Source organism: Esox lucius, chromosome 7 (assembly GCF_011004845.1).
Source record: "Esox lucius isolate fEsoLuc1 chromosome 7, fEsoLuc1.pri, whole genome shotgun sequence".
In the NCBI taxonomy this organism is placed as follows: domain Eukaryota; kingdom Metazoa; phylum Chordata; class Actinopteri; order Esociformes; family Esocidae; genus Esox; species Esox lucius.
In genome coordinates this window covers 30,224,459-30,252,454 of record NC_047575.1, presented here as the reverse complement: position 1 = coordinate 30,252,454, position 27,996 = coordinate 30,224,459, and the positions used below count along the sequence as shown (strand labels likewise).

At 40.1% G+C, this 27,996-nt stretch overlaps 2 protein-coding genes across 6 annotated transcripts in view; both read left to right on the top strand.

Annotated features, from left to right (window-relative positions):
- The window catches only part of LOC105011043 (protein FAM168A), a 36,814-nt gene extending 20,211 nt beyond the window's left edge, over nucleotides 1-16,603 (top strand). For 3 of the 4 annotated variants that reach the window (XM_010870798.5, XM_010870799.5, XM_034293312.1), the window contains 5 exons: nucleotides 3,990-4,115; nucleotides 7,314-7,456; nucleotides 8,963-9,140; nucleotides 9,327-9,467; nucleotides 12,232-16,603. In XM_010870798.5, the coding sequence (XP_010869100.1) occupies nucleotides 3,990-4,115; nucleotides 7,314-7,456; nucleotides 8,963-9,140; nucleotides 9,327-9,445 (566 nt within the window). In that variant the 3' untranslated portion in view covers nucleotides 9,446-9,467; nucleotides 12,232-16,603. The remainder of the gene's footprint in view (nucleotides 1-3,989; nucleotides 4,116-7,313; nucleotides 7,457-8,962; nucleotides 9,141-9,326; nucleotides 9,468-12,231) is intronic. The other variant, XM_010870800.5, reaches the window with a different exon arrangement.
- Nucleotides 16,604-20,118: 3,515 nt separating this feature from the next.
- The window catches only part of si:ch211-176g13.8 (F-BAR and double SH3 domains protein 2), a 51,755-nt gene continuing 43,877 nt past the window's right edge, over nucleotides 20,119-27,996 (top strand). The window contains exon 1 of one of the 2 annotated variants that reach the window (XM_010870802.4): nucleotides 20,119-20,308. In XM_010870802.4, coding sequence (XP_010869104.2) covers nucleotides 20,288-20,308 — 21 coding nt within the window. In that variant the 5' untranslated portion in view covers nucleotides 20,119-20,287. The remainder of the gene's footprint in view (nucleotides 20,309-27,996) is intronic. The other variant, XM_010870801.4, reaches the window with a different exon arrangement.

Genomic DNA, 27,996 nt, shown 5'->3' with positions numbered 1-27,996 from the left:
ATTAATTTAATATATTTTTTATTTTAAAACAGTTTTTCTGCCAGATTTTGTGATATCCACTTTGTGACAAATGCCCTGCTTCATTGCAGCAACTCCAAGCGAACAGTCGATGTCGAGATATGCGTCGTCCAAAGCACATTCAATGTCGTTCTGGCATCCCGCTGTTTGCTCACTCACACAGTCTAGTCCATTTTCCTTACGTCCCTGGGGGAATGCATTCTATGGTCTTCTGCCTCCATTGAAATCACTTACTGCAATATGCATGCACTGCTGTCTTCTAGACAAACTGCAATTTTCCAATGTCCTTTTTGCATAATGTAAGTCCTCACTCCCATTTGCCTGTTTCATTTGCTGCACCTGTTCTCATGTGGGTATGTTTGTTGTACCTGACCTCATGAGGGGTCTGTCTTTGACAAAGTGTGTCTCAACTTTTCTTATTCAACACTGGAACAAACAAGTCCTGTAGGCTATAGTTAAATCTGATCTTGACCATTGCCCAATCATGCAGGCTCTAGTTTGTTCTTATCCTGTCAATTTCCCAGTCATATGGTTGGATGTTGCTACACATGAGAAGGCGCAGCTGGCCCAGAACAATGTAGCATATCTTCACTGTGATCAGGGGGCAAATGTCCACAATATGTACACAAGTCTCTACTAATTAAAGGTAGAGGAAAGATTAACCGCATCAATTGTTTTTCTAAGAAATGTGTTAAAAATACCAAATTGTATATTAAATCTTAACATGAAGTTCTGACTTTGACATTTTCAAATGTTGGACCTTGTATTTTAAAACACAGACACTAAAAATGAATGATTCAATGGAGACAATGGTTTTATCACATTTTGCCATTAGGTTTTATGGGGATTATGACGTGTCATTTCAGTCTATATGGCCAGTATACAACAGCCAAGAGCTCTTCCTATGCTCAACACACCTGGATACAACATTATGGTGTAGCATATTATGCCATGTTGTGACTAGTTGTGGTTTTGTGTATTCATACCCATGTCACTTGAATTATTTTGGTGTGGAGAACTACCAGTCCAAGATCTCAACACCCCCAGCCACCCCCAAAAAAGAAATAAACACAAATAGATCAGTATTGGCCTGTAATAAGACAATTCAGCAGGACAACTCTGCACTGAACATGTCTATCAGTGCATTATCATTTTATATGTATGTAGTTCTGTTTTAGTACCATACTTGTCTGTTGATGTTTTTAATGTCACGTTAGGTTTTGTCTTGCTTCTATATGTTATCAGGAAGAATAGCAGCTTCTTTTGGCGCTTGCCATTTCTTATTCAATCTAGCAACCTTTCAGTTACTCATCAGATGCTTTAACCTCTAACCCCTTAAAATGGTGGCTAGTTTCTGTAGTGACTGGTGGTGGTCCATATTTGTTATACTTACTGCATGTCTACTGGAGTTCCAGAGTGTTTAATGGCCATCAAATTAGACTCTGTAAAATTAGCATAGCCAGTTCAGACAGGAAACCAGAGTGGTCATTGGTCAGTGACGTATCAGCTGACGCCAGGGATCCCTCCAATCACAGTATCAGATTTCATACTGACTGTTTAATGGTCAGGTTACATACTCTGATGTGCACCTGTCTTACTGGCATGCATGTCTGAACCCTTCCATCCACTCTGCCTCCACCTGTGTGGTTCTGTGGTGGCTTTTCACAGGGGGATCAGAACTGCGTACCTTGGTCATTGCCTATGGGGATTGCTATTAAGGATGTTATGGTGTGATATCATTATTAGTAGTATTGTATACCTGATCATGTGTGAGTTTCCCCAGAGGAGCAGAACCTAACGCCAAGACCTGTAAAAATTGTTACTGTGAATGTTTCCAATGAACGGTTAAACATGGCAATTTCTGGCTGAACTAACAGTTACACACTTGGGCCATTTTCCAAAGATGTTAAAAAATGAAGGGAAAGAAATAGGAGTCAAATTGTAACAGAAGTTGTAAGGACAAGGTTAGTTCAGTGAGAGCTGTGCTGTTTGGCCTCTATTGGACAGTGTAGCTCTGACTAGACTGGGTCAAGTTCACTAGGCATAAAACACAAAAATATGTCTGAAAAGCCCATGTTTGGCAATAGAACAGATGAACAGTGTGTGTGTGTGTGTGTGTGTGTGTGCTTGTGTGTCAGCATGTTGAAGTTCTATATTCAAGATGTACTGTATATGTTAATGTGTACTCTGTGTGTTTTCTCTTGGCTTTTGTGTTTAATATGTGTTTGTGCACTATGTTTGCATACACTGTTTTGTAATCTTCATGTGTGTGTGTGTGTGTGTGTGGATCTTCAGTGACCTTTTAGAATAGTATATTTTGCATTGGTTATTTTGTCTCACAAATATCATTATCTCACAAATATCATTTTTGACCTCATTTTCGAAAATGTTTCTATGCTTACCTTTATCTTAGTAGATTAGCTTGTAGTAATCATAGAGCAAAATGAAAACCTCCTAGTTCCACAGTTTCTGAGGAATTATTTTGTTAAGTGCTTTGGTCAAGAAAATTGTCTGACAAGTCAACTGCTACTAATGACTCTGGACCAGTTCATTTATAGCTCTGGCTGTGAAAGTCACAGCAAAAAGTGACCACCAGCGTTTTCCCCTGGCTCTTTCCTTTCAATGGATGTATGCCACTCTTTTGTACTACAGACAGTTATACTTTTAAAGACGTGTTTGTGACTCTCTCTTACGGCACTTGTACCTTGGCAAAAAGACCACAAAAGACATCGTTCTGGCAATCCAGTTGTTAGCTTTTGTCCACTTTCGATCCATGAACAACACCATTAAACCGGAAGTTCAGGGGTGAACTTTCTTTATTCCGCATGAGTCCAAGATGTTGATCGTCCATAGTTCTTGCATGTTCTCCAATGATTACAAAGTTAACAGTCTTTTATGCCAGAACACATAAGAGGCGATCAGTGGTCATAGCCAACCATTACACAGTCTATTATAAGAAAGGTTCTTTCTACATAGTACCCTTGTATGGTATGTTCCAACCTATGGTCCAAGGGTCTATTCAGAGAGTCCTATGACAGTCACATACACAGTTCCTAGCAGGTGGTATGGACAGAGAGTGTAATAGCATCATTTGTCAACATTTCCTAACAAATGGTGCTGTTAGCACAAACACACAAATAACTAGGTAAAATAATGATAAAGTGTTATCTTTATCTTCCATGACACAGAAACCCTCAGAAAGTTGTTAAATGTACTTGGCAGTTATTGCCCCTGGGAATAATTTTGAAGTGTTTCTGGATTTTCTGGAATCCAATTTGAAGTTAAAAATCCTGAGATTTCCGATGTTCTTTTTTGAATTAGACGCTGCCTACTCCCTAACACTTGCCCTCCTTCCAGATATGTTTGTGTAGCTGAGCTCACTCTGCTCCCTCTGAGCTGGTACTCCGTGCCCCGCTGTCCATTCACCGTCCTTGACTGCTGTGATCAGAATGTGATGCAAATCGTTCTCGTAGTTTTCCAAAGGGACGAGGAGTGAGTGAAAACCCAGTATTCACAGCTAAAGCCAAATGTTTTATCAAATTCTAACAACTTCACTCAATTTTTCAGTCAACGGTCCATTGTTCTTTTGTCAAAATTCCTCAACGCAAGTACATTTGGTCTTATTCACGAGCTGATCTAAGACAGGACTGGGCCAGCCTAGAGCACTTAAAGGCTCGTGGAAAGTCTCCGCGGTGTCTTTGGCATGACAACGTGTGTAGCTGTCTCGTTGGACATGCAAGGGCTCCTCCAACTTCACATGGGAGCTTCTTTCATGTTGTTCGACCCTGGTCAGCTCCCTGCCGGTGACCAGCATGACCACGACACGGTGGAACCCACGATAGCACAGTATTCCCCTGGGTGTTCTTTCACTGCCCGTCATTGTCTGTCTTCTGTCTCCGTCTCTGTTCGGCGTGTGTGTGCGTGTATGCGTTGCTGTGTGTGTAATCTCTCTGTGTCTGTGTCTGGGACAGTGCTGCTGGTGAAGCAGGGCTGGCCCCAGGCCTCCGGTGCTGCCGGGGCCCCTGAGGGCTCCTATGACCTGGCCATGGACGCGGGCTCAGAGGGCCGCCAGTACCAGGCCTCAGCCGCAGCTTTCAGTAAATATGACCCTATGTATTATAGACACACACTCCCACAAGTGTATAATATGCACACCGTCATACTCTCGCACGCACACAAACACACTTTTACGGATTCACACACTATGTACGCATTGTGACACGCATTGTGATACGCATTATGTACGCACCACTCACACACACACACACACACACACAAAGGCATGACGGGGGGGGGGGTGTAATTTCAGAGCCGGGTTTAGAATTTTTGGGAAATGTCAAAGGTTGGTATGTAATGAGGATGTGAGGTAGGCGCTGACACGCGGGGGGAGATGACATCGTATTGTGGGGGGGGGGGCACTGTGCTGGCGTCATGCTTGGCTTTGCACTGTTCTGTATCATATACTGTAGCATGCTTGCTGGCTGCTGGGGGCGCGCGTACATAGTAGAACTCCGTTTCCGTTGGATGGATATGTTTGGTGTTTTCCTAACATGAATGTAATGATCACTGTGTCTTCTACAACCCACCAGAAGCAGCGTGTTAGTGAGTGCTTGCCTCACATTGCCTTTCTTGTCAGACATGTCTGAGCTTGCTGACCATTGTAGCTGATTGCAGACTGGTTGATCTGCAGAGGACATCCCAAATACCTCATTATATTTGTAGTCAGTGAAAAGGTATCCTAAATCCATCACATTAGCTGCAGTATCACTCAAGCCCTGGGCCTCTCTTTAAGCATTCACTCAGCTGGTTGTGCTTCATAAATGCCCAAAGCTCTGCTAATGCTAGGTAGAACATATTCATGGTTAGTTGAGTTTTGCATGAACGTCTCCATGGTCCAGGGACTACATAACAACATACGTGTGCATGGTCATCATCATTTCCATGACATGAGGCCTTATAATTGTGGAGGGGGTTTATTGTGGAAGATCAGTGGTCATATGTGTAATGTACTGAATGTATTATTTATTTAAAAAAGCAATTGTCAGCAATCTACAGACAATACCCCGTAATGACAAATACTCATTCAAGGTTGTTTCTTTATTTTTAGAATAATAGTGAAGTAACACATATGGAATCAAAAGTGTTAAACAAATCACAATACAGTTTTATTTTAGATTATTCCAAGTAGCCACCCTTTGCCTTGATTATAGCTTAGCACACAGCTTTTTTACCAGTATCATGAGGTAGTCACCTGGTATGCTTTTCCAGCAAACCAGATGGGATGGCGTAGCACTGCATACTGCTGTGGTATCCATGCTGGTTGAGTGTGCCTTGAATTTGAAATAAATCGTGTCTCCAGCAGAGCACCATCACGCCGCCTCCTCCATGCTTCACTGTGGGAACCACACATAATCTGTTAACACACTCTGGGTCACACAAAGACAAGGCGGTGGGAAACAAAAATTTCAAAGTTGGACTCATCAGACCAAGGGACATATTTCCACCTGTCTAATATCCATTACTTGTGTTTCTTGGGTCAAGCAAGTCTCTTCATATTATTGTTGTCCTTCAGTGGTTTGTTTTACAGCCATTTGACCATAAAAGGCTTGATTCACGCAGTCTCTTACCAGCTGATGTTATGATCTTTAGATGTTTTCCTGTGCCAGCACTCATGAGTTTAATCATAACACTTGATGGACCTTTTCTGGGTTGACTGACCTTCATGTCTTAAAGTAATGATGGACTGTCATGTCTCTGATTATTAGATCTGTTCTTGCCATAATATGGACTATTACAGTACAGACAATGATGGTCTTCTGTATAACCAACCCTACCGACTGATTGGCTCATGTCATTTAATATATTTTTAGCATTTGTTTGGTTATTACATGATTCCGTGTGTGTTATTTCATAGTTTTTACGTAATCACTATTATACTAAAATGTGAAAAATGGTTTTTAAAAAACGACTTGAATGAGTACGTGTACAAACTTTTTAATGGTATTCTACATGACATAGCACATTATGGACAAAAAATCCTAGAATGCCATCTTTAATGCAATTTAACATGGTAACAGCACAGCCTGCACACAAATGTTTCACAATGTCACCAACATTAAAAGACACTTCAAACAACATTCGTAGCTACTGAGGAAACATGGTTTTTAAGTGAATTAATAAGATTTTACAAAGACATTTTGAAGGGGTAGATTGTTTTTACATCTGAACCCCATTCGAGGGTCATGGCCACTGTAAACATTGACATGTGAGGATCTATAGAAGGGTAAAGACGGAAAGTTCTGCTATTTCTGTTCAGGCATATTGGCTGTTCATTCAAGCACTAGCCACGCTCTTGAGAATGACAACTCAGAAGTTTACAAGCACTGCATAAGTAAGCTGCATAAGTTGATGTGCTCCGACAGCACACAAGCAAAAATAAGCACCCATTAATCCACTAACTAAACATATTTATTTGAGGGAAATGTATTTACCGTGTTTACTTTTTTGGTAGTAAACATGGTAAATAAAGAAAAAAAACAGTATGCTGCCTACTGTTGATAGTCTGCAAAAGAAAACCACATATGTAGCATTACTTGGCATCTTGGCTTGCTTACAGCATACACCATATCTGTTTTGGAATCCAATTGTCTTATGTGGTCAGTGTCCTATTTAAAGATTATACTCAAATCTTCTCAAAATGAAACACATTATATAAGATTTGTTAATATATTAATATATTAACAAAGGTTTTTAATACATGTCAATCAAAATCTAGCCTGCTAATAGCTACATAATACTATGGCAACATAGCATGACCCCAATATATTTAAAACCGATGCCATGTTCGGACCAGAAGAAATTCTATTCAGGCCAACCGTCCAGTGAGAAAATAATGTTACCCTACAGTTTAGGCTGTCAGTCTCTTACCTCATAGTCACTGAATTGAAAGTGACGCTTTGCAGGGCCAAAAAACAACAAATGTTTTCTTTTGGAGCGCACTGTACATGTAGCTTGGAGGCATATGTATTTTGGAAGGGAGCAGTGGTGGAGCAGGAAGACTGTTGTTCAGTCAGTCCTAACTGTTCTGAAATTACAATGAGACACTCAATCTCAAGACACTGACTAATGATATGGAAAATTAAACTAGGTCTAGCTCACCCAGGCTCTCTCCCTCTCTTTCTGCCTCCCTTTCTCACTTTTTTCAATCTTTCCCCGTCCCCTCCTGATCTCCCTCATATTCTCTCGTTGTTTTTCAACCCCATCCCTTTCTTTTTCTCACTTCCTCTCTCATCAAGGATACACTGCTGGGATGCCTTACAAGGTGCCCCCTGGTCAGTCCACTGGGGCGCCCCCTCCCTACTCCCCATCCCCGAATCCCTACCAGACGGCAATGTACCCCATCAGAAGTGCCTATCCCCAACAGAACCTCTATGCTCAGGTAAGGAGTCGAGCCTGACCAGGCCCCTGCTCGGACTGGTTTTCTGACAATAACGCTTACCTCCTTATAAGATGTGACCAGTGAGCGCTCCCTCTCTGCTTGTTTTATGATTGGAAGACAGCTAGCTTGCTGAGTAAAAGTAGCTGCGCTAGAAAAATAAGGAAAGCCAATTCATCTTCCGTTTCTCCCCCCTCCCTATCCACCCTTCCTGGCCTCTTTGAGAATCCTCTCTCCTTCCCTTCTGCCTTTCCTCCATCCTCTCCTTCCCTTCTGCCTTTCCTCCATCCTCTCCTTCCCTTCTGCCTTTTCTCCATCCCCTCCTTCCCTTCTGCCTTTCCTCCATCCTCTCCTTCCCTTCTGCCTTTCCTCCATCCTCTCCTTCCCTTCTGCCTTTCCTCCATCCTCTCCTTCCCTTCTGCCTTTCCTCCATCCTCTCCTTCCCTTCTGCCTTTCCTCCATCCTCTCCTTCCCTTCTGCCTTTCCTCCAGCCTCTCCTTCCCTTCTGCCTTTCCTCCATCCTCTCCTTCCCTTCTGCCTTTCCTCCAGCCTCTCCTTCCCTTCTGCCTTTCCTCCAGCCTCTCCTTCCCTTCTGCCTTTCCTCCAGCCTCTCCTTCCCTTCTGCCTTTCCTCCAGCCTCTCCTTCCCTTCTGCCTTTCCTCCATCCTCTCCTTCCCTTCTGCCTTTCCTCCATCCTCTCCTTCCCTTCTGCCTTTCCTCCAGCCTCTCCTTCCCTTCTGCTTTTCCTCCATCCTCTCCTTCCCTTCTGCCTTTCCTCCATCCTCTCCTTCCCTTCTGCTTTTCCTCCATCCTCTCCTTCCCTTCTGCCTTTCCTCTAGCCTCTCCTTCCCTTCTGCCTTTCCTCCATCCTTTCCTTCCCTTCTGCCTTTCCTCCAGCCTCTCCTTCCCTTCTGCTTTTCCTCCATCCTCTCCTTCCCTTCTGCCTTTCCTCCATCCTCTCCTTCCCTTCTGCTTTTCCTCCATCCTCTCCTTCCCTTCTGCCTTTCCTCCAGCCTCTCCTTCCCTTCTGCCTTTCCTCCATCCTTTCCTTCCCTTCTGCCTTTCCTCCATCCTCTCCTTCCCTTCTGCCTTTCCTCCAGCCTCTCCTTCCCTTCTGCCTTTCCTCCAGCCTCTCCTTCCCTTCTGCCTTTCCTCCATCCTCTCCTTCCCCCTCTGATATGACAGTCATGAAATATTAATAGGTCAACTTTGGGCAGAAATACTAAGAATAAATTATTTATATTGTAAAGAATTTATTACTGATCGGTGTCTCTGTAAGTGGTCAGAATCTGTACGGCTTCCATCCCCAATAAACCCAGTGAATATGACGATAAACACTGTTGGAGGAGAGTGAGCGGCAGACCCTCCCACATGCTACAACCGCGAGGGCACCTGAACCGAAAGGCACCGCTCGATTCTGTCGCAAAACTGAGAACGAGACAGAATTTGACAATCTCAATGTTGCCGAAGCATTCCTAAAAAACGACCTGTGTCCCGTCTCCCCGTCAGGGTGCGTACTACACACAGCCCATGTATGCAGCCCAGCCTCACGTCATACACCACACCACGGTGGTGCAGCCCAACAGCATACCCTCCACCCTCTACCCCGCCCCTGTCCAACAGCCCCGCCCCAACGGTCACATGGCCATGGGCATGGTGGCCGGTACAACCATGGCCATGTCTGCCGGTAAGAAAGGAACCTCTCTGCTCTCATACATCCGTTTAGATTAAGGACCGTGTCTGTAGCATATTCAATAGAGAACTTCGACAGTTACTTCAAAAGGAGTAGACGCGCGTTTGGCTACATTGCGTTTCCATGGTGAAGACTGCTGTTAGACCGATGACCTCTGACTGATTAACTCTCTCCGCCCAGGTACTCTGCTGACCACACCTCAGCATGCTACTCAGCACATCGGCGGGCATCCGGTGAGCGTGCCGACATACCGCCCCCAGGGGACGCCTGGGTACAGCTACGTGCCTCCTCACTGGTAGACCTCACTGGGCTCGACGTCATGTACGTTTCTGGTCACCTTGTTTCTGTCTTCTGCATGAACCCCGTTGTTGTTGAAGTTCTTTACTTCTTCTGTGCATCAGGCATTTCCACACAAGTTATAGAAATGCAAGATGTGTTCCAGAAAACAGTTGAAATTCTGAACTCTTTTGGTATTCAAATATGTGTTTCTTTGTTTTGCAGTTGAGCAAAACCAAAAACTGAATGATTTACTAAACCTTAGGTTATTCCACAAAGAAATCCTAAAATGTTGATAGTCAAAATGATTAGCACCTTCCAGCAGTCTCAAGGAGGTCAGACAAGATTGCAGCTATGTAGCATGGGGAATCTCAAGGCAACAAAATCTCCAGAGACCTTAATGTTCCTGTTTCCACCGTATGTTATGTTATCAATATGTTTAAGGCCCGTGCCACTCTAGCAAACCTACCTGGATGTTGCTGCAAAACTTGATGGAAGGTCAAAACTAAGGATTGTTCAGATGGTGGAGAAAGTACCTTGATCAACTGCCACACAAATTCAAGCTGGCTTTCAGGCACAAGGTACGACAGTTTGAACTCACACTATCTGTTGCCAACTCAGTGAAAGGGGGTTGTATGGTAGGAGACCCACTGCTGAACACCATAAGAAAGCCTGACTGCAATGTGCCAAAACATACCTGAACATATCATCCTTCACATACATCTTATGGACACATGAGACAGAGTTAGAGCATGTTTGTAAAGCACGCCATCTTTATGTTTATAGATTACAGAGACAACTTTCAAAAGAAAACAGTCAAACATGGAGGAGTTTCAGTCATGTTTTGGGATGGCTTTGATGCCTCTGAACATGCAAATGGTGTCAAAAAAAAATCATGATGAAGCCAAGGACATTTATGGAGGACAATGTCAAACCCAGTGTTAAAAACCTCAATCTTCTAGCAGGACAATGACCTAAACCCCACTTCAGAAAGCACTCAGGAATGGTTCAAAACAAAACACCTGACTGTTCTGAAGTGACCAGCAATGAGTCAATTTCTAAATCCTTTTGACAACCTGTGGAAATCCGAAAACAGCAGCTGGGAGGCACCCTCCAAATCTGGCAGAACTGGAGCAATTTGTGATAAAGTGGGACACTCTGCCAGTACAGAGGTGCAATGACCGCATCAATAGTTACAGCAAGCACTTGATTGTAGTAATCTTAGCCCAAGGCTGTGCTATAAAATGTTAGGGAGTCAATATTTTTTTTCAATGCAATTTCTGTTCCTTAAGTAGGTTCTGAATTTTAAAAAAAAAGGTTGTATAATATTTACAATGAAATAAATCATTTTTATGTGAGTTATCTGTAGAAAGCGAAAGAAAGCCAATACCCTTCACCACTACTGTATACAATTCTCAACATCCTACTTAACCTTCAACATGATCACAGAACACAAAGAATCAACAAGTTATCCCAGTCTATGGCTATGACCGTTGAAGGGTTCAATCACACATTCTGTAAATGTTTAGTTTAATTCCATGAATTAAAACAATTCCACAGCTATAGAATAGCAACACTGCATTCTGGAGTCTCAAACAAAAAGTTGGCTGTTGTATTTTTCTTTTTTACATCCATCCTTAACATGTATGCTATCCTAGCCACGCTGTATCTGAGGTGTGGGCAAGAGGGCGGGCACACAGACCACAGTGGGCAGAGTTTGGTGGAAACTCAACGTATTGTCTTCATGGTGTTTTACATATTTACATTGAAATCTGTTGCCAGATGGAAACCTAGCAATTTTCTCATTTGTTTTGGGGAAATCATTTGATAATAATGTGATATGCTCTCTGTAAATATAAAATACATATACAGTGGATGTTAAATGTCTACACCCCCTGGTTAAAATGCCAGGTCTTTGTGATGTAAAAGAATGAGACAAAGATAAATAATGTCAGAACTTTTTCCACTTTTAATGTGACCTATAATGTGAACAATTCAATTGGAAAACAAACTGAAATTTTGAGGGGGAAAAATGAAAGATAAAAACCATACAATAACCTGGTTGCATTAGTGTGCACACCCTCTTATAACTAGGGATGTGGCTGTGTTCAGAATGAAACAATCACATTCAAACTCATGTTAAATAGAAGTCATTACACACCTACTATCATTTATAGTGACTAACTAATCACAAATAAAGTTCAGCTAGTATGATTTTCCTGACATTTTCTTAGTTGAATCTCAGAGCAAAAGCCATGGTCTGCAGAGAACTTCCAAAGCATCAGAGGGATCTCATTGTTGAAAGATATCAGTCAGGAGAAGGGCACAAAATAATTTCCAAAGCATTAGATATACCATGGAACACAGTGAAGACAATATTCATCAAGTGGAGAAAATATGTCACAACAGAGAAAGCTGGAGATGAAGAGGAAGTTCACCTTTCAGAACGACAATGACCCAAAGCACACATCCAAATCCACAAAAACATGGCTTCACCAGAAGAACATTAACGTTTTGGAATGGCCCAGCCAGAGCCGAGACCTGAATCCAATTGAACATCTGTGGGTTGATCTGAAGAGGGCTGTGCACAGGAGATGTCCTCGCAATCCGACAGATTTGGAGCACTTTTGCAAAGAAGAGTGGGCAAATATTGCCACGTCAAGATGTGCCATCCTAATAGACTCCTACCCAAAAAGACTGAGTGCTGTAAGAAAATCAAAATGTATATCCACTGTAATAATATGGTGCTAATGTAAAATGTTTCTTCTCCCTCCCCTCTTCATCCCTCCACATTCCCTCTTCCCCTCAGGTCGGGAGTCTAACACAAACAGCTCCAGTCTTACGTTGGTTCAGGAGGAATGGCGGACCAGCACCAATTCTGTCTGCAAGAACAAAAAACAAAAAAGTGCAAGGGTCACTTTATACATTTATTTGTGATTTGGAAAAGCTGCTTTTTCATGTTTTTATATTATTATTTCTTTTCTTTATTTTTTTATACCAGCCTCAGTTCTTTGGGATTTTTTTATTTTTATTTTGACTCTTATAATCTAGGCACACACTGACCAGCAGTATAGTACATTTGTGCTTCTTTTTTTACGTTTGTGTGTGTGCGTGTTTGTATGCGTGCGTGTGTGTGCGTGCACAGGTGTGCCTGCGTATTTTTGAGTTCTGAACACTGGTTATGAGTCCGACGCAAAGCCAGTCCCTTTCAGCAGTGAGAATGTATGTCTTTTTATGCTGCCAAATTTTCAAATGTAAAAAAAAACTCAAACATTTTCAGGTGAGCATTGGTCATCGTTGGGGGGAATGTGACAAACCTCAGTTCTTCCCACCCTGTTGATTTACCTTCCCATTTGCATTTAAGTTTAAACACAACCATCTTCCAGCACAAGAACACAAGGGTCGTCTTCCAGCTTGTAGCAACAGTGCATTAACCTGGCTTCTTCAAATAATACTCACTGTATATCAGTCTTAATGTGATAAACAGCCCACTGGGACAAAGACCAATACCGTAATAGTTAAACACCATGTAGAGGACATGTTCAGTGAGTTCAGTGGACATAATTAGATTGTATGTCTACTAGAGTATAGTAAGCAATTTAAATATCTATACATGAATATATTATATATAGCTATACCGGTGTTAGAGAACGCCTGCGCGCGTTTGTGGTCCCTTTGTACACATGTAAATGTTCACCAAACATGCAAACACATCCGCCTTTAGGTATTTCAGTTAGCATGAGTAAGGTGCGCACTAACACATGTTCACAGATATAGAGAAGTAAAGGACAACATTCACACAGGTTGTAAAGATGGCATAGGATCCAGTGGATGGGTGGCAGGAAATGGTCTCTGTTGTAATGTTTAGGCTATGTTGTGAACTGAATCCAGTGGTTGTCTCATCTCAGCTGAGGTGCTGGGAGTTTGAGGGAGGGGTGGGGCGAGTTGTAAGTGGGACCATGTTTAGTTACGGATTCCAAGGGATTTAAAAAACAATAACTGAGGACAGCAGAGGAGAGCAAGAAAACCGTTCAGGCAAAGTAGTGTGGGCAGAAAATTATAAAAGCATCTAAATTGTATACTGGTCCAGCATTGATGCATGAAGCCTTGTGTGGCAGGCTTCACGTCAGTCTTAGGCTGGATCCATCTGAAGTATTATTTACCATAAAGATGTTTACATGTCTGCTAGAAATCTGGGACAGTGTTTCCCAACCACAGCTCTCCCCAACTACAGTGCTCAAGCACCACCAACAATGATCATTAACATCTAGCTCTGGGCAAGCACACCTAATTCAACCTGTCAACTAATCATCAAGTTTTCAGTGATTTGAATCAGGTGTGTTTGTCTGGGGCTACACTGTGTGTTGTCAGGTATACTGGATGACTGTAGTTGGGGAGCCCTGTTCTGCACCATTGACCTGGGTCATGTTCTGGGAGGCAAGATTTTAGGCTTACTGAACAGCCTAGCACTGTACTGATGCCATTTGGGATGAAAGCAAGGTTTTGGAAGCCTGACTGATCTTAAAGCTGATCCAACCCAGAGAAATATGTCATGGCCTGACCTCTCCATCCAACCCAGAGAAATATGTCAAGGCCTGTCCTCTCCATGTGTATGTAACTTCGTAGTCCATCCTGTCACTAGTTCACCAGTGTTCTGAAAGATTCTGGACAATGGCAAGCGGAAAAACTCAGTAAAACACTTAATTCTGGATGTTGATCTTATAGTACTTGTTTAAGGAAACATCTTGTTTGTATGTCGGTTGACGTAGGCCCTCTATTCAGAGTAGCCAATAGAACAGTCCCAATACACCAGTGTTTCCAGCATCCAAAAAACAAGAAGGGAGTTAGGATCATAAAGGGAATGATGGGTATGAGGGGAAGAATTTCATTTGACTAGCTACACACCTCATTTGACCAATGGGCTTAGAGACTGAAACAAAAATTTAACCATGGTGATTAAATTTAAAACTTCATGGCCACTGGCATTAGAAACATGACTAGAACATGCACTCAATTGTGGGTGATATCAACCCTGAAAGTAAGCAATGTTTTTCACTCGCCCCCGGTCTCTAGCTGCTAATGAAATTATTGGGAAAGGTGAAAGCAATGAGGAAGTTCTATTATCTGGCTCAGGCACCCGCTGTATGAGTGTTTTACACTGGGTGAAATTTGACTGTAGTAGTTTTGGAACAGGGCTTCCTCCTGGGAGGTCATTTAAGAGTGTGTAGTATTAAGTAGATAAATGTTGTGGTGCATATCAATTCAGTTCAATTAGAGAAGGGCGCCACTCTGTGTGACCAGCTATAGCCCAGTTCACACACCGGGCCAGTTTAAAAGAACTGCCTTAATATGAGCCACATTTCTACCCACCCAGTAATAAGGCAACATTAAGCTTTAAGCTGTGATGCTTTAAGCTGTGATGCTCGCAGTGAATGACACCAGTCCACCTACAGTTACCTGGGTGAAAGACAGGGGTGTCAAACTCATCCAGCAAAAAGTTCAGTGTCAGCTGGTTGCTGTTTTTTTTTTTTCTTTCAATGTTTGTGCGATTAAGACCTATACAACCAGGTGAGGGGAGCGCCTCATTAATCAGTGATCTTAATTAATAAATTAACTAGAATGGAGCTGCAGGACCATGCAGTCACCTGTCTCTCTGTGGAATGAGTCTAACAAAAGTGTTGTTGGGGCTTGGGGTCCATTGGAAATTGGCAAGGAAGCAGGGTTCAGCTTGGGTCAAGTGCCAAGGTTGAGTTTCATGATTGGTCATCATGGTGGTGCACTAGGTTAGTGTCCTGACTACATATCAGAGTTATGTGAGTGTGTCAAAAATGTATTGCACAAACATCTAAAAGTAATCTATGCTAAATAAGGTACTTTTAAGAAACATTTTAAGGATTTCTTAAGAGTTCATGTAGATCGGTGCATTTGATAGGATGTTCTTAATAAACATCAACTGTACATTTCAGAGAATATCTGTTGTTAATAATTGCTACTGCTTCTTTCAGTCTGTTACAGTAATTTAGTTGAGAGTGGGTTAAGTTGAGCAAAGTCTTACATTCAACATTACTTCATCAAGGCATATACAGTATTCAGTCTAACTAACATAATTTCAGGATGTTGTAAATCCCTGGAAGTTCACTTAATGTAAAAAGGACAGTTTTGTAAACATAGTTTATCCTCCCAGGTATCGGGAAAGTTAGCCTAGTGACAGGGTAAGTTGAGCTGGCTACACTTCTGTACTGAACTTTTAAAACCATGTCTATCTTTATTTCCCAAACACAATTCAACACAATCACTTTTATTTTGACTATATAAACCAGCACAGCAACACTTTCATGTTTGTTTCAGAACCTCATACTGAAGCTTTGAGATCCACAACTAATGTACAGTATAGAACATAATTTACTTTGCTTTACATACAAGCATCAGAACATCAAACCTCTCAAAGCAAATTAATTTGACTTTAGTTTTAACTAAACTTTCTTACCACTTCTATATGGTTTCTGCTTTCACAGACTCCATGGTGTGGCCTCTTTCTAAACATTTGGGAAAAGGTTGCTCAAATAACCCTTTGGCTCTGCGTACCCCACTCCCCTGTACAATGCAGAATTACATTTTATTTCACATTGAACATTTTGTTTGCATTTACATTACAAATGGAAAAACAAATTGTAAAGGAAAGACATCCTACACCCATTGATGATGATTGATAGCGTAGCATTCAGCAGTGGACGGGTACAGATGTGTATGTATGAGTGGGTGTGTGAAGGGCAGTGTGGTACCAGCCCCTAATCTACGTGTGTGTGTGCGTGTGTGTGTGCGCCTGTGCACGCACACATGCTCATGTGAAGCATGTATGTAGTCCCATGGAAGCGTGTCCTCTCAACACAGCCTAAAGTTCCCCAACCTACCCTGTCAGTAGCATGATGGAGCCAAACAGAACAAAAACAACAAAAATGTCAATAAATCTAATGTTCTGAATGTTTGAAGTAGGAGAATGAAACACGTAAACAACGAGACCATTTGAGGCCCTTGAAAAATATTGTTTTGTAACGCAGTTCCCTAGAACGTTTAAATGTGATGCAAGACCTAAAACATGCATATGACTAGTGACACAGGCCCAGGTATATGTGAATGCTATGCTATGCTAAATCTTTGGAGGTTCAAAACCTCAAAAAAAATTGAACCATGTGTACTATGAGTATAACTTCAGTGTTTTGAGAAAAAACTTTTTTTTTTAGCAGAATGATACAGTTTTCATTTCTGGTATGTAATTTAAGTGCTTTTTACCATAATTGTTATTTAAGCTTTTGTTGATAAATGTTTATTATTCTAAGATATGCGATATTTTGGCAAGCTCAATGGGTTGCCTCTTGGGGCATTTCAGAACACAAGTCTGTAGAATGAGACAAGATGTGGAGAGGGGCACAGTCTGGCAACCTGGTCAGAAGAAACTGTCAAAGACCCACTTGCTGATCGTTCTCCGCTTAGAAACCCAGGACATTTACACACAAGATGAATGTCCCTAGAACCAAACTGACGCCATAAATTGATATTCCCAGAACATCTGGAAACCTAATGTGCTTACTGCATAGACTGAAAGTTAGCATGGAGTCAGGTCCTTATACTAAAATGTGTTTATTGAAAAATGCTAACGCAAATTATTCCACAGTTTGCAGATTGAAGCATTAGTGCTGTAGCCTGGGATCGAAACTGTTTTTACTATGTTTCATTGTTGTTTTACTTCTTTTGTAACAACCATGCTCTGTTTGGATGCTAGGCTATGGAGCTGCCCAGGGTATTTCGTGGCCCATGGATTTTAAAGCTAGCAACTCTACCAAGGTTGGACATCAAAGAGTAACAATCCCCTTTGCTTTATCTGTTTTCTTTGATAACGCTGAACTTTAGCCATGTGAAGCGTTTGATTTGAACACTAATTTCTAAAGTAATGTATACTCATGTCTTTCTAAAGATATACATATATTTCAAACTTAGTTTAAAAGATTCAGCAATTTGAAACAGCTTCTGAACTGGCCACCAGAGCGCTTGACACGTTCCTTCACAATGTTGAAGCAATGCTGTTTTTGTGACATGAGGTTGGGACGTTCGTGAAGCAGAGACCCCACCAGACTTGTGTATGAAATGTAAATCAATTTTTGTTTTTATGTCAGTCTAATGTGGATCAGTTAGTGGTCCTGGTGACAGAAGTAAGGCAAGTTTGTAATTGTATAATACATACTGTATGATGTAGAACATTCAATAACTATTAAAATATTTCCCAAAAAGCCCAGCTTTTTGCTTGTGTTATGACTGTGTCCTCTGCCAATTCCTCTTGATGAAGAAAATCAAATAGTTTTGACTATTTAAACTGCAACAATGGATAAGAGCAAGATTAGGCCTAGACTTTCAATTGGAGAAAAAATTGCCAGAGAGAGACTTTTTTTGGGTCATGGTAAGTTTTCTTAGGGCCTATGACATGTCCCAAATACTCAGCTGGATGGTCTGTCAGAAGAGGATATCAAAGATTTCAAAACAATAACTGCAGGTTAGGCTATAAGCTATGAATAAGTGTGCTCCCAGAAGCTTGACCTGTCACACAAGAGAAGTGTCAGTGAATATGCTATAGCACATAGTCTTGGAGTACTGTAGTCTATGTAATACATTACCTTTTATGAGACAGTATGAGTGTCTAGAGTTGACAGAATAGGTGTAAATGAATTTGAAGCAATCCTCCAAAATATTTATTTTAAAGCCCAGTTCCTCTTCCTATTTAGCTTTGTAAGAGGCTGTGAAGTGCAAGCTCAATGACTGAAATGTCTCATAGACGTGATATACCTCATGTTTTGGTAATGTTGGACGGTAATGTTTGTAGTCAGTTTCAAACACAGGGAGGTGTTTACATGCATAATCTCTCATTTGCAGATGTCTAAAGATGTTATTTCTAGGAAAGTAATAGTTTCTCTCAGTTTATCAAAGAAAAGCTCTTTGCAGTTATAGATCCCCTGAGGTGTGGATTCCCACCTCTCCCCATTAATTGAAAGCACTAGAAAGAATTGATGTCTGAAGCAAAAAGTAACAGCAACAACATCTTGTCTCCTCCCTCAATGCAGGTTAAATCGAGGCGATATCGATTGCTGGTGAGTTCTCGTGCAGGGGCTCTTGTGTATGAGTTGGGCCCATTAAATGAAACAGTCTTCAATGTTCTTCAGGACCACAAGTAGGTTGGATCATCAGACTTGGCCAAAGGAGTTTTCTGCATCAAGAGATACAATGGTTAGATCCAGATTAGGTGAAATAAACAATTGAGGTAAAGTGAAATATTGTCATTTTGTAATTTGGAATATGTTGTACTTCATTATCGACTCAACCAAAACACATATTTCTTAAATTATGCATTTAAGTACTTTGTGAACCCCCCCTAAGGATTTTGGCACTAGAGATCCTTCGGTCCATGATTATAGATGGCCCTCATTAAATCAAATCATACGTTTTAAATGTGATTCAAGACCAGAGATTGAGATGGCCATTAGGAAAATTGGGATTTTGATGAGACCCACTTGCGGCATCCTGTAGTCAAGTTTCTGCCTCCTGGCAGAGGGAACAAGGTTTTGGGGGGGGGATTCTGGTTCTGGGTAAAGTTCATAATGCTTGTGACCTTAACAAAAGCCACAGGAACAGTGTAACATATAGCCCTATGACATCAAAGATCCACCACAATATTGACACCACACAGTGCTTGTTTACATTACGAGACAGAATTAGATAGACCTATCTTGGTTTGCATAATAATTTCCATAGTGTTTAATATTACACTGCCATGGAACGTCAATGCAAAAAGTATTACTGGTGTTTGTGGGAAAAGAGAACTACTTTCATGTAATCTGAAAAAAGCACAAGATTCAATTCAGTTTTCAATGCTGTGTAGCAAAATGCATATTTACATTTGTTGTCATGAAATCACCATTGGAATGCATGAGCAGAAAATAGCTAAATAAAATGTGGCAGTGGGTCTTTGATGTCATAGCTGGGACTGACTTCCACTGGTCCTGGAGGCCTTGTTAAGGTCGTTATGAAGTCTACAGGCATTACATTACAATCTGTGACATTGGTATTAAATAATGATCATTTAATGTTCCATTTTGGAGTGTAATGTGTGCCTGAATATAGGCCTAAATGTTGTCTTTGTGTAAGGTACGCAATTAGCCAAATCTTGATTTCATGCATTTTTTATCATTAACTAATATTATCACTACAATTATCATCAATATTATCATATCAATATTATTATAGGATAGTCATTAGAATACGCCGCTGAAGGTCTGCAGCCTTAGGGGAAAGTCTTTTTAGCAGCTGATCGGTCGTCAGGTAAAAACTGTAAGATTGTAATGGAGAAAGCGGTTCCAAAACAGCATCTTATGATCACAGTTTTTGTATTGATGCATTTTCCCAAAACGTAGTTTAGGCCCTACTGGCGAACTCTCTGCTTGGGGTTTTAGTAAACGCAAGCTATAACTTCGTAAAAATACTAGGACAGCTAAATACCGCTGTTATCGATAAATCAGGGCCAATTCAATCCTCGTGAAAAGTCCCGTGCACTTCCTCAGCGTGTCGCCATCACTCTCTCCTCCACCGGAAACCTCGCTGAATTGCAAACTTCTCTTATGTTCCCTGAGGCAGTCGAAATTCAACAGTACTTCGTCAGTGTGTTGTTGAGTTGGGTCGTCATGGCCGCCTGAACCACACTAAATTATCACAGTGCATGGTTCTCATTCTTCAGTTTACATACAATCAAAGGTTTTGCACGGATCTGCCTGGATTAATTCCAATATTGCTTAGGATTTTGTTTTCATGTAAAAAAAACAAACATGCAGCCTCCGCCGAGAAAGGTGAGATGTCCGGTTTTTACTTTCCTCTGCAAATGTTTCGACGAATGTTGCATATTTAATTGTTAGAAGATGCACGCTTTGTTGTAAATGCGCCAACCACGTCCGCAAAGTGTTATGTTTTTTATCAAATGGAATTATAAACTTTTTGTTGACGGACTGTATTTTGTAAGCTACATATAACTTTATTTTTTGTTCAATGTTCTAACATAGCCTAAATGTCATGTGTAGGCTAGAGGCTACACAATTCAAGAAACACATTTCTCACGGTTTTAAATATTTTACAGTGTAACCTTTGAGTGACTCACAAACTATGAAACATTTGCATTGTAAAAGTATTGGGTTTGGGGTGATTTGGGGATGATTGCTGAATTTGGACCTGTGTAAGGAGTACAGCAACAAAAATGTAGGCAGAACAGCAAAACAATTATTGTAATGCGATTCCTGTTGTGGTATCATGTGGCAGAAACAGTATTCAGTGAAGTCGACAAGTATATCAAACTGTTATTAGATTACTGATTGCTGAATTTTCTAAAGCTGTTGAATTGCCAGTGATCGCGCTGAGAATCTGTGACGAATAAGTGTAATATAATGGGGAAATTATTATGAATAATTTCTAACTTTAAACCTTTTACAAGATGTATTTAGTAATAATTTCCTGTATTTTAGTCATGAATCAAATTATTTCTCATGAAAACTGTTATTCGGTGTAACAGTAAAGTTTGTATTAAATATTGAATTACACAGAATACTTTTGAAGTTCACATTAGATTATCATGTAATATTTTGTCATTTTTAAAATAAAGGCCCTTTAAACTAATATCATCATTTATATTTTGTTCTCCAGAAATAATTTGCCATCTGTAAGTTTAAGAAAACAAATTTAACATAATTCAGAGTTCCCAGAAGGAAAGAGTGCAATTTAGAGTTGACATAAAAACAGTAACAGTAGAGTACAATAAAGAAAAAGTAGAGCACAATAAAGTACAGTTAAGAATAGTAGAATTATGTACAGAAGAGTACACATGAAAAGAGCACAATATTATTTAGGGGCTGTAGTATATGGCCAATATACAACTGCAAAGGGATGTTCTAATGTATGACAAAGCACACATTGCTTGGATACAGCCCTTAGCTGTGATGTATTTGTCAAATACCACAAACCTCAGAGGTGCCTCATAGTTATGTACTAGTTACTATTGCAATTAGAGGAGGAAAAGGCAACTTTTTATCAAACTTGCTGTATGCTATTGCATACAACAATGCTTTCAGTCAACCACCATTCATGTTTTACTGGGCTCTGCTGTCCTGAACTGAAATAAATGTCAAACATAGCCTATATGATTAGTAAAGATTTGGTCCTGTTTCTACCTTTGTGTACTTGTTCAGTGTAAGAGTGTCTGCAAGTTACTGTACATTTAGGGATCTTTTCAGTAGATGTTTTAAGAGGATTTTGAGAATTGTGGTCATGTAATAACCTGACGATTTCCCTATCATCCTGTCAGGATTGTGGTGTAACAGTGATACGGAATGACAGAATTGTTACAATGAGTCAGACTGTTTGAGTTTAATTGCTTGGCATCTAATAGAGATGTATGCCCTTGATCTACAACCATTGATGTAAGCTTTCAGATCAGATATGCACTGTTGAAATATAGTATATTGTATAATAATAATTAGGTGGTTGCTTACATTTATGCTTTTGCTACAATTGTATAAAATGTTTCTTTGGACCTCCCACTCTGCTCAAAGACCCCTTTAGATTGGAGTCACAGCCAAGGAATCAGCCATTATTGATGACATCACTAGAGCCATTAGGGTTAGCTTCTAAAATCTTTTGTAATCAAATACTCTTTGATGCATTTTAAGCATACAGTTTGATTGAGGGCAGAGTTTGGTCATTATTGACACACATATGTGCTAATTTAGGGGCCAGCCTTAAACTGGACACTGACATTCAAAATATACTTATTTTGGTTAATCAAGAAGGGAAATACTATTACCGGATACAGGTTATTAGACATTTTTTTGAAGGCATCTTAAATATGTCACCCTGTAGCACCAGCAGTAGTGCATTATCCAGTTTCATACTGTATTTAACTTGTTTATAGTTGTATTATTTCTGCCCTGTTTTTCCAGCCTTGGTTTATTTCCCTAATGATTGACTATGCAAGTCAGAAAATTGCAGATGTTTGAGATCATTGATAGTGTCTGAAACAACCATTAAGGTATGATTATATCATAATTTCACACCACTATGGTCAACAATTCATCCAGAAGTAGTAGTTAAACCACAATATACTGTAGAACCAGCAATTCAACAAATCAACACCCATCAACTAATGCATGTTCCTGTTGACATTTAGAGAGAATGATTCTCAGAGAACTTATGCTGTGAACTGTACAAGAAGCAACCCTCAAATATTTTTAGAATCTCCACCTTATATTCTTTCCCTGTTTTAAAGTATTATTGAAAAAGAAATGGTGTTTCGTTTAAAATTTCCCACTGTTTTTCCTTTGAAAATGTACTGAATACACATTGTATACACACCGTAGCCTTATATTTTGAAGGCACAATAAGATAACTTGAAGTCTTTTTGTTGCTGCCGAATGTATAATGTTGTTTGCATGACGCTAATGAATTGTAGCTATTGAGCTGTGACAGTTAGCTAGCTACCTTTGGTTAATTGTGGCTCAGACGATGGGTAGGCTACCTTTATATCAATGTGACAGCCACTTACTGACAGTTCAACACCAACGTATGCGTGCACAGACACGTTTCACTGACCTCACTCGCTAGTTTGATACTTCGAACCATAGACCTCATATATAAAGGCTAGATACCTTGTCCGCGCAAAAGGCTAATGGAGGTCGACGTCCACACATGGCGGCCATCTTGCCACAGGCCCCTCGCTCACTCGTAACATTGTGTTTTATGGTGCATGTACTTTTAAATAACCATAACTTGCACATTTTTCTACCGATTTTCAAATGGTTTGGTTTGTTATAAACGTCAGAGATAAAGTTATGACACTGCATACATATGAACCATTAAAACCATGGACTTCCATATGAAAATATCCTTGAACAGAACCAGATAGGTGTAATGAATATACAAACAAGGTATGTATGTTAAATCAATAAATAGGCTACAGAATGGCAACAAGACATATACACTTTTGTACTATTATAATAAAATTACTATTATAAAATAATTTTAATTACTACATGTTTTTTCTTTATGCCGGATAACAAGCATCTCTGAACTGACCACATTTCAGCCCTCTAGGTCACTTGATATGACTTTAGAAACAACTGAGCCCTAGCACCAGGTCTTGTGAAGCTGTGTGCAAAAGCAGATCAATATAGAATGAAATTGAGTACTTTAGACCATTATTTGCCAAGGTATGGTCATGCGTATTGTAAAATGCCCTATGGAAACTCCCCATAGGACTTTGTCAGACAAAATGCTGACAATAAAATGCTTACTGTGGGGCAACCTCTTCATGTAGAAGCATAATGAAATCAAATCAAATGAAAGGTAACACTGATGTTCATGTAGACTATTTGGATTGTATGTCAGGGGTTCTGATATAGAATGACCACAAAAAATATGGAATAATTACACAAATCTCTATTTTTAAACTATTATAAGAGTGACATTTATTTGCACACAAAAAATAGGTACATGATTCCCCTTTACAAATATAAATAAATAATTTATATATACAAATAAATAAATGCTGTAGAGAGCACTACACTACTGTTGAAGTAAAAGAGGACAGTACCTTGAAAACACATACCTTGGGCTAATGCCCTTTGAAAAGGACAGTTTTATTAAGTTTCTGTTGCATGTTGTTGCTCTGTAAGCTGAGGATTGTAATTCTGGCGATGTGGTGCAGCCTTAACTTAAAAAACAGGGACAAAATTATTTTTAACAGCCTATGGTGGTGGATATCTATCCCATCCTGTCTATCCCAACACAAACATCCTCTGAACCGATCCTTTTTCAGACAATGTAAACAACCTCAAGCAGTTTGATGGGCTGTGATCGTCTGGTACTGCCTGATGACTGCCGAATGACCCACTCTGCTGCCCTGACGCCCTGTTTTTTTAATTCAGCAGGTGGTAGCTCTGGTCCTTGATGGCAGATGCAGCATGTCACAAGGCTGGCACGGCAGACATCACACAACAGTTTCTTTAGAGCCTGTCGCACAACAAATCCTGAAATTTAGTTAGTAATATCATAACTAATAACAATAATCATTAATAAGCATGGGGAAATTAAGGGAACACTTCCCTTTTTGGACAACCGTGAGATTGTTTTTCCCCAGATTGTGACTATTGGCACTTTTGGTTATAGGGAAAATCGACTTTCAGTTAGCCTTCACCTGAAATGTACATGAGAGCGTTGTCCACAAGACCATCGAAGAGGACGGGAAGGTAGCTGTGATCATGTACTAGGGCAGGAATGTCAGCAAACGGGGATGGAAGATCTTCTCCTCCTGCTGCAGAGGACAGATCTACAGCTGACAGGCTTGTAGAGGTGTCGATGACAGCTGGTAGGGACTTTGTCATCCTGTGCCGTCACATTGCCTCTGCATGGTTTAACAACCCCACACTGGGCCATCAGCTTTACATCCTAAAGATGTACTTGAACTGGATGGCATTAGGGTTATTCGTTTAAGGAAAAAAAAAAGATATAAAAGAATAGTACACATATTCAATACATGCTTTAAAATGTTTTATGCTTAAAACATTTTTACAAAAAAAGACTCATTAGATCTAGCCACCCCTGAATGATCTTTCCACATAAAATAGGTTGAATGACATTATCATACAATTCAGACTGTATCAGTGCTGATAAGTTCTGCAAACAAATAGTCAAACACAGGCATTTTTCTAAATACTCAAAATGGTTTGTGACACTTCCAGGTATTGTGTATGTCTTAGGGTGTATGTCTGCAGAAAACACATGTTACCAAAAGTAAAAAAACATGGACCGACAAACTGAAAACAATAAAAGTCACTTAGTGTTGCGGCTGGTAAATATAAATTATGAACCCTACCAGATACTCTGATGGCGTTGAAGAGAAGCTCCAAGTGGTCCTGGCTGAACCTGTAGGTCAGGACATATTGCTGTCCTTCAAGCAACACAGGAACCAACCGGATTGAAAAGCATGTGCAACTTTGCTGGTTAGCAGCTAAACTGTAACGTTAGCTGCCATAGGTCTCACTCAAAGCTTATTGTTATTAGCCAGCAAATAACTACAACCACATCCACAAATATTGTAATTTAGACAAAAGATTAGTTGTCATAAAATCGTTATTGGTGTCAGTAAAACCTCTATAATCAAACAGCTCGTTTGTGATATCTGCCTTGATAACTTGCGCAAGTAGCCGTGATCCAACTATGCTGCACGATTTAGACGTTTTTAGAAAAGAAAAGCTGCAATTTCAACATTTTCAAGCATTCAGAATTATAGCCATGTTAATAACGTTTGTAAGAAACCAAACTGTTTGTAAATCTGTCAAGGTTTCAGCGAGATAAGAGTATTTGTGTTAGTGCTGATCGCTCACCTTATATTAGGTACCACAGAGCCCGACAGGAAGCCTGCCTGTGACAAGATGGCCACTGGTGATGCCGGAAGTGACTGCGCCTTGAGACGTCTAGCCTTTAAATAAGATGTCTATGCTTCGAACATCGGGTGCAGGATGTTGCTCTGCTCTGACGCTCATGCGATAGTAAACTGCGTGAATGTAAACTGTGCTCTGCTTGGTAAAAAAAAAAATATATATATTACGTTTTCCTGTGGCAGAAAAAATATAATTCTTTCAATTCTGTGTTTGTCTGAATTCCGCGTTTATTTCTGGATTCCACGTTCTCTGCAATGTGGAAATTATAGGGCCCTACATATGGCTTTCCTGTTGTCCAGTTCTTCTCTATCTTCATAGTTTTTTAAATCCAAAATGAATCTACATCTACCTTTAGGCCTGGCGGTACCTTCAGTGATTGACTATTCTCAGCCTAGCCTAGCATGTTCAACAAGATCTCGTTAACGGGTTTAAAGCTTCATGCATCCACTTGAAAAGGCATGTATTAAAAGATCGATTTAAAGATTTTATCAATTGATATCAGATCACTCAAACAAAGATCGATTTTAATCGGAGAATCGATTATTTTATCCCAACCCTAGTAATGTGTAGTTTGACAGTTTCCTCTTTGATAACACATCCAATCACTAGCCCTGAGACAAGATCACTGGGATCACTGGCTAATTGGAAGTCTACATAGCACACCCCACATTACTCCACCCAGCCCCAGAGCGATGCATTTTGACTGGTTTCATCTGATGGTAGGCTTTTAAATGTACACACAGCATTAATACACACATCTTATTATTTGTTTCTATGAAGTTTGCAGTACATTTATCTAAAGTTGGCACTTGACATACAGTGTACCTTTTTAATTAGAATTTAGAATCACTGTTATAATATGGAGAGAATAAGTTCAGTTTAGGGATCAATGAATGAAAGCCATCTACATATGTATATTTGAGTCCTTTTAGCACACTTTTGTATATGTTAGTTTTAAGTACTCTGATGTTGTTTTACTTCAAGTTGGGAAAGTATTTCTGAATTAAAAAAAACTGCTTTGTAGAATCTTTATGCACGAAAACTAATTTGACTCATTCTAAAAAATATTGACATTTAGTTTGTCATTCCATGGTCATGTTGGACTGTTAGTGTACACAAAGTTCTAATGGGGAGAGTAGTGTAGGGGGTCTATTGCCCACACTGATGCTACAGTCAAATATTGCGCCATGTGTCAGTTAAGGTCACTTCAAACTGCTTGTTCTGTGCTCCACTGCACAATGATGTAGTTAGACTACTTTTGAAGTGAGAACATTGGAGAGTACCCAAAGGTTAATTATGGCAAAGTTTTGAGTCATGGCATGTTCATTTATAACCATTTGGCTTACATTCCAAGTTTCGTCCCTCAAGTTAAAAGGCAATATAATTTACATTTTGCATAACCTCACATTTTACAAATGTAATTGTAGGAAAGTTGATACAATAATATGCTATTGTTGTAATACTGACATATTACAGTATATCTCCAGGGATCATGTAGAAACATTGTTCTAGAATAATTATTATATACAGCCTACATACAATCCCCTCATTCAAACACATTACACATTTACCAACAGCTCTTACCATCAGCTGGTCAAATACTGGTGTTATCAGAACAACATTTAATACAACTGGTTGTTTCACTTGGAAACAGTGGGTTTGTTCAACATTATCCATTGATTTATCACACATGTAGTGGAATTATTAAGGAATTAAGTCAAGACATGTTACACCATTTCTGTGGACAAAAGTCTGCCAGACCACGTAAGCAGAGCCCGCTAAGAAGAGCGAATGTCTCTTAATGAGCGAGTGCCTGACTGACTACCCCTTGTTAAATAGCGTAGTGGTTAGAGAAGTGGACTTGTGAACTATAGGTCCCGAGTTCATATCTCCTCGCAGACGAAGCGAAGTATGCATTGTTACGAAATTGATGAAAACATTGTTTGCGTATTGATGAAAACTTTGCTGGCTAAAACAAACTGTGTACGGTTATATGGCATGGACTGTTTCTGGCATGGAATAGTTCATCTTCAATATCGCTAGAAATTGCTCAA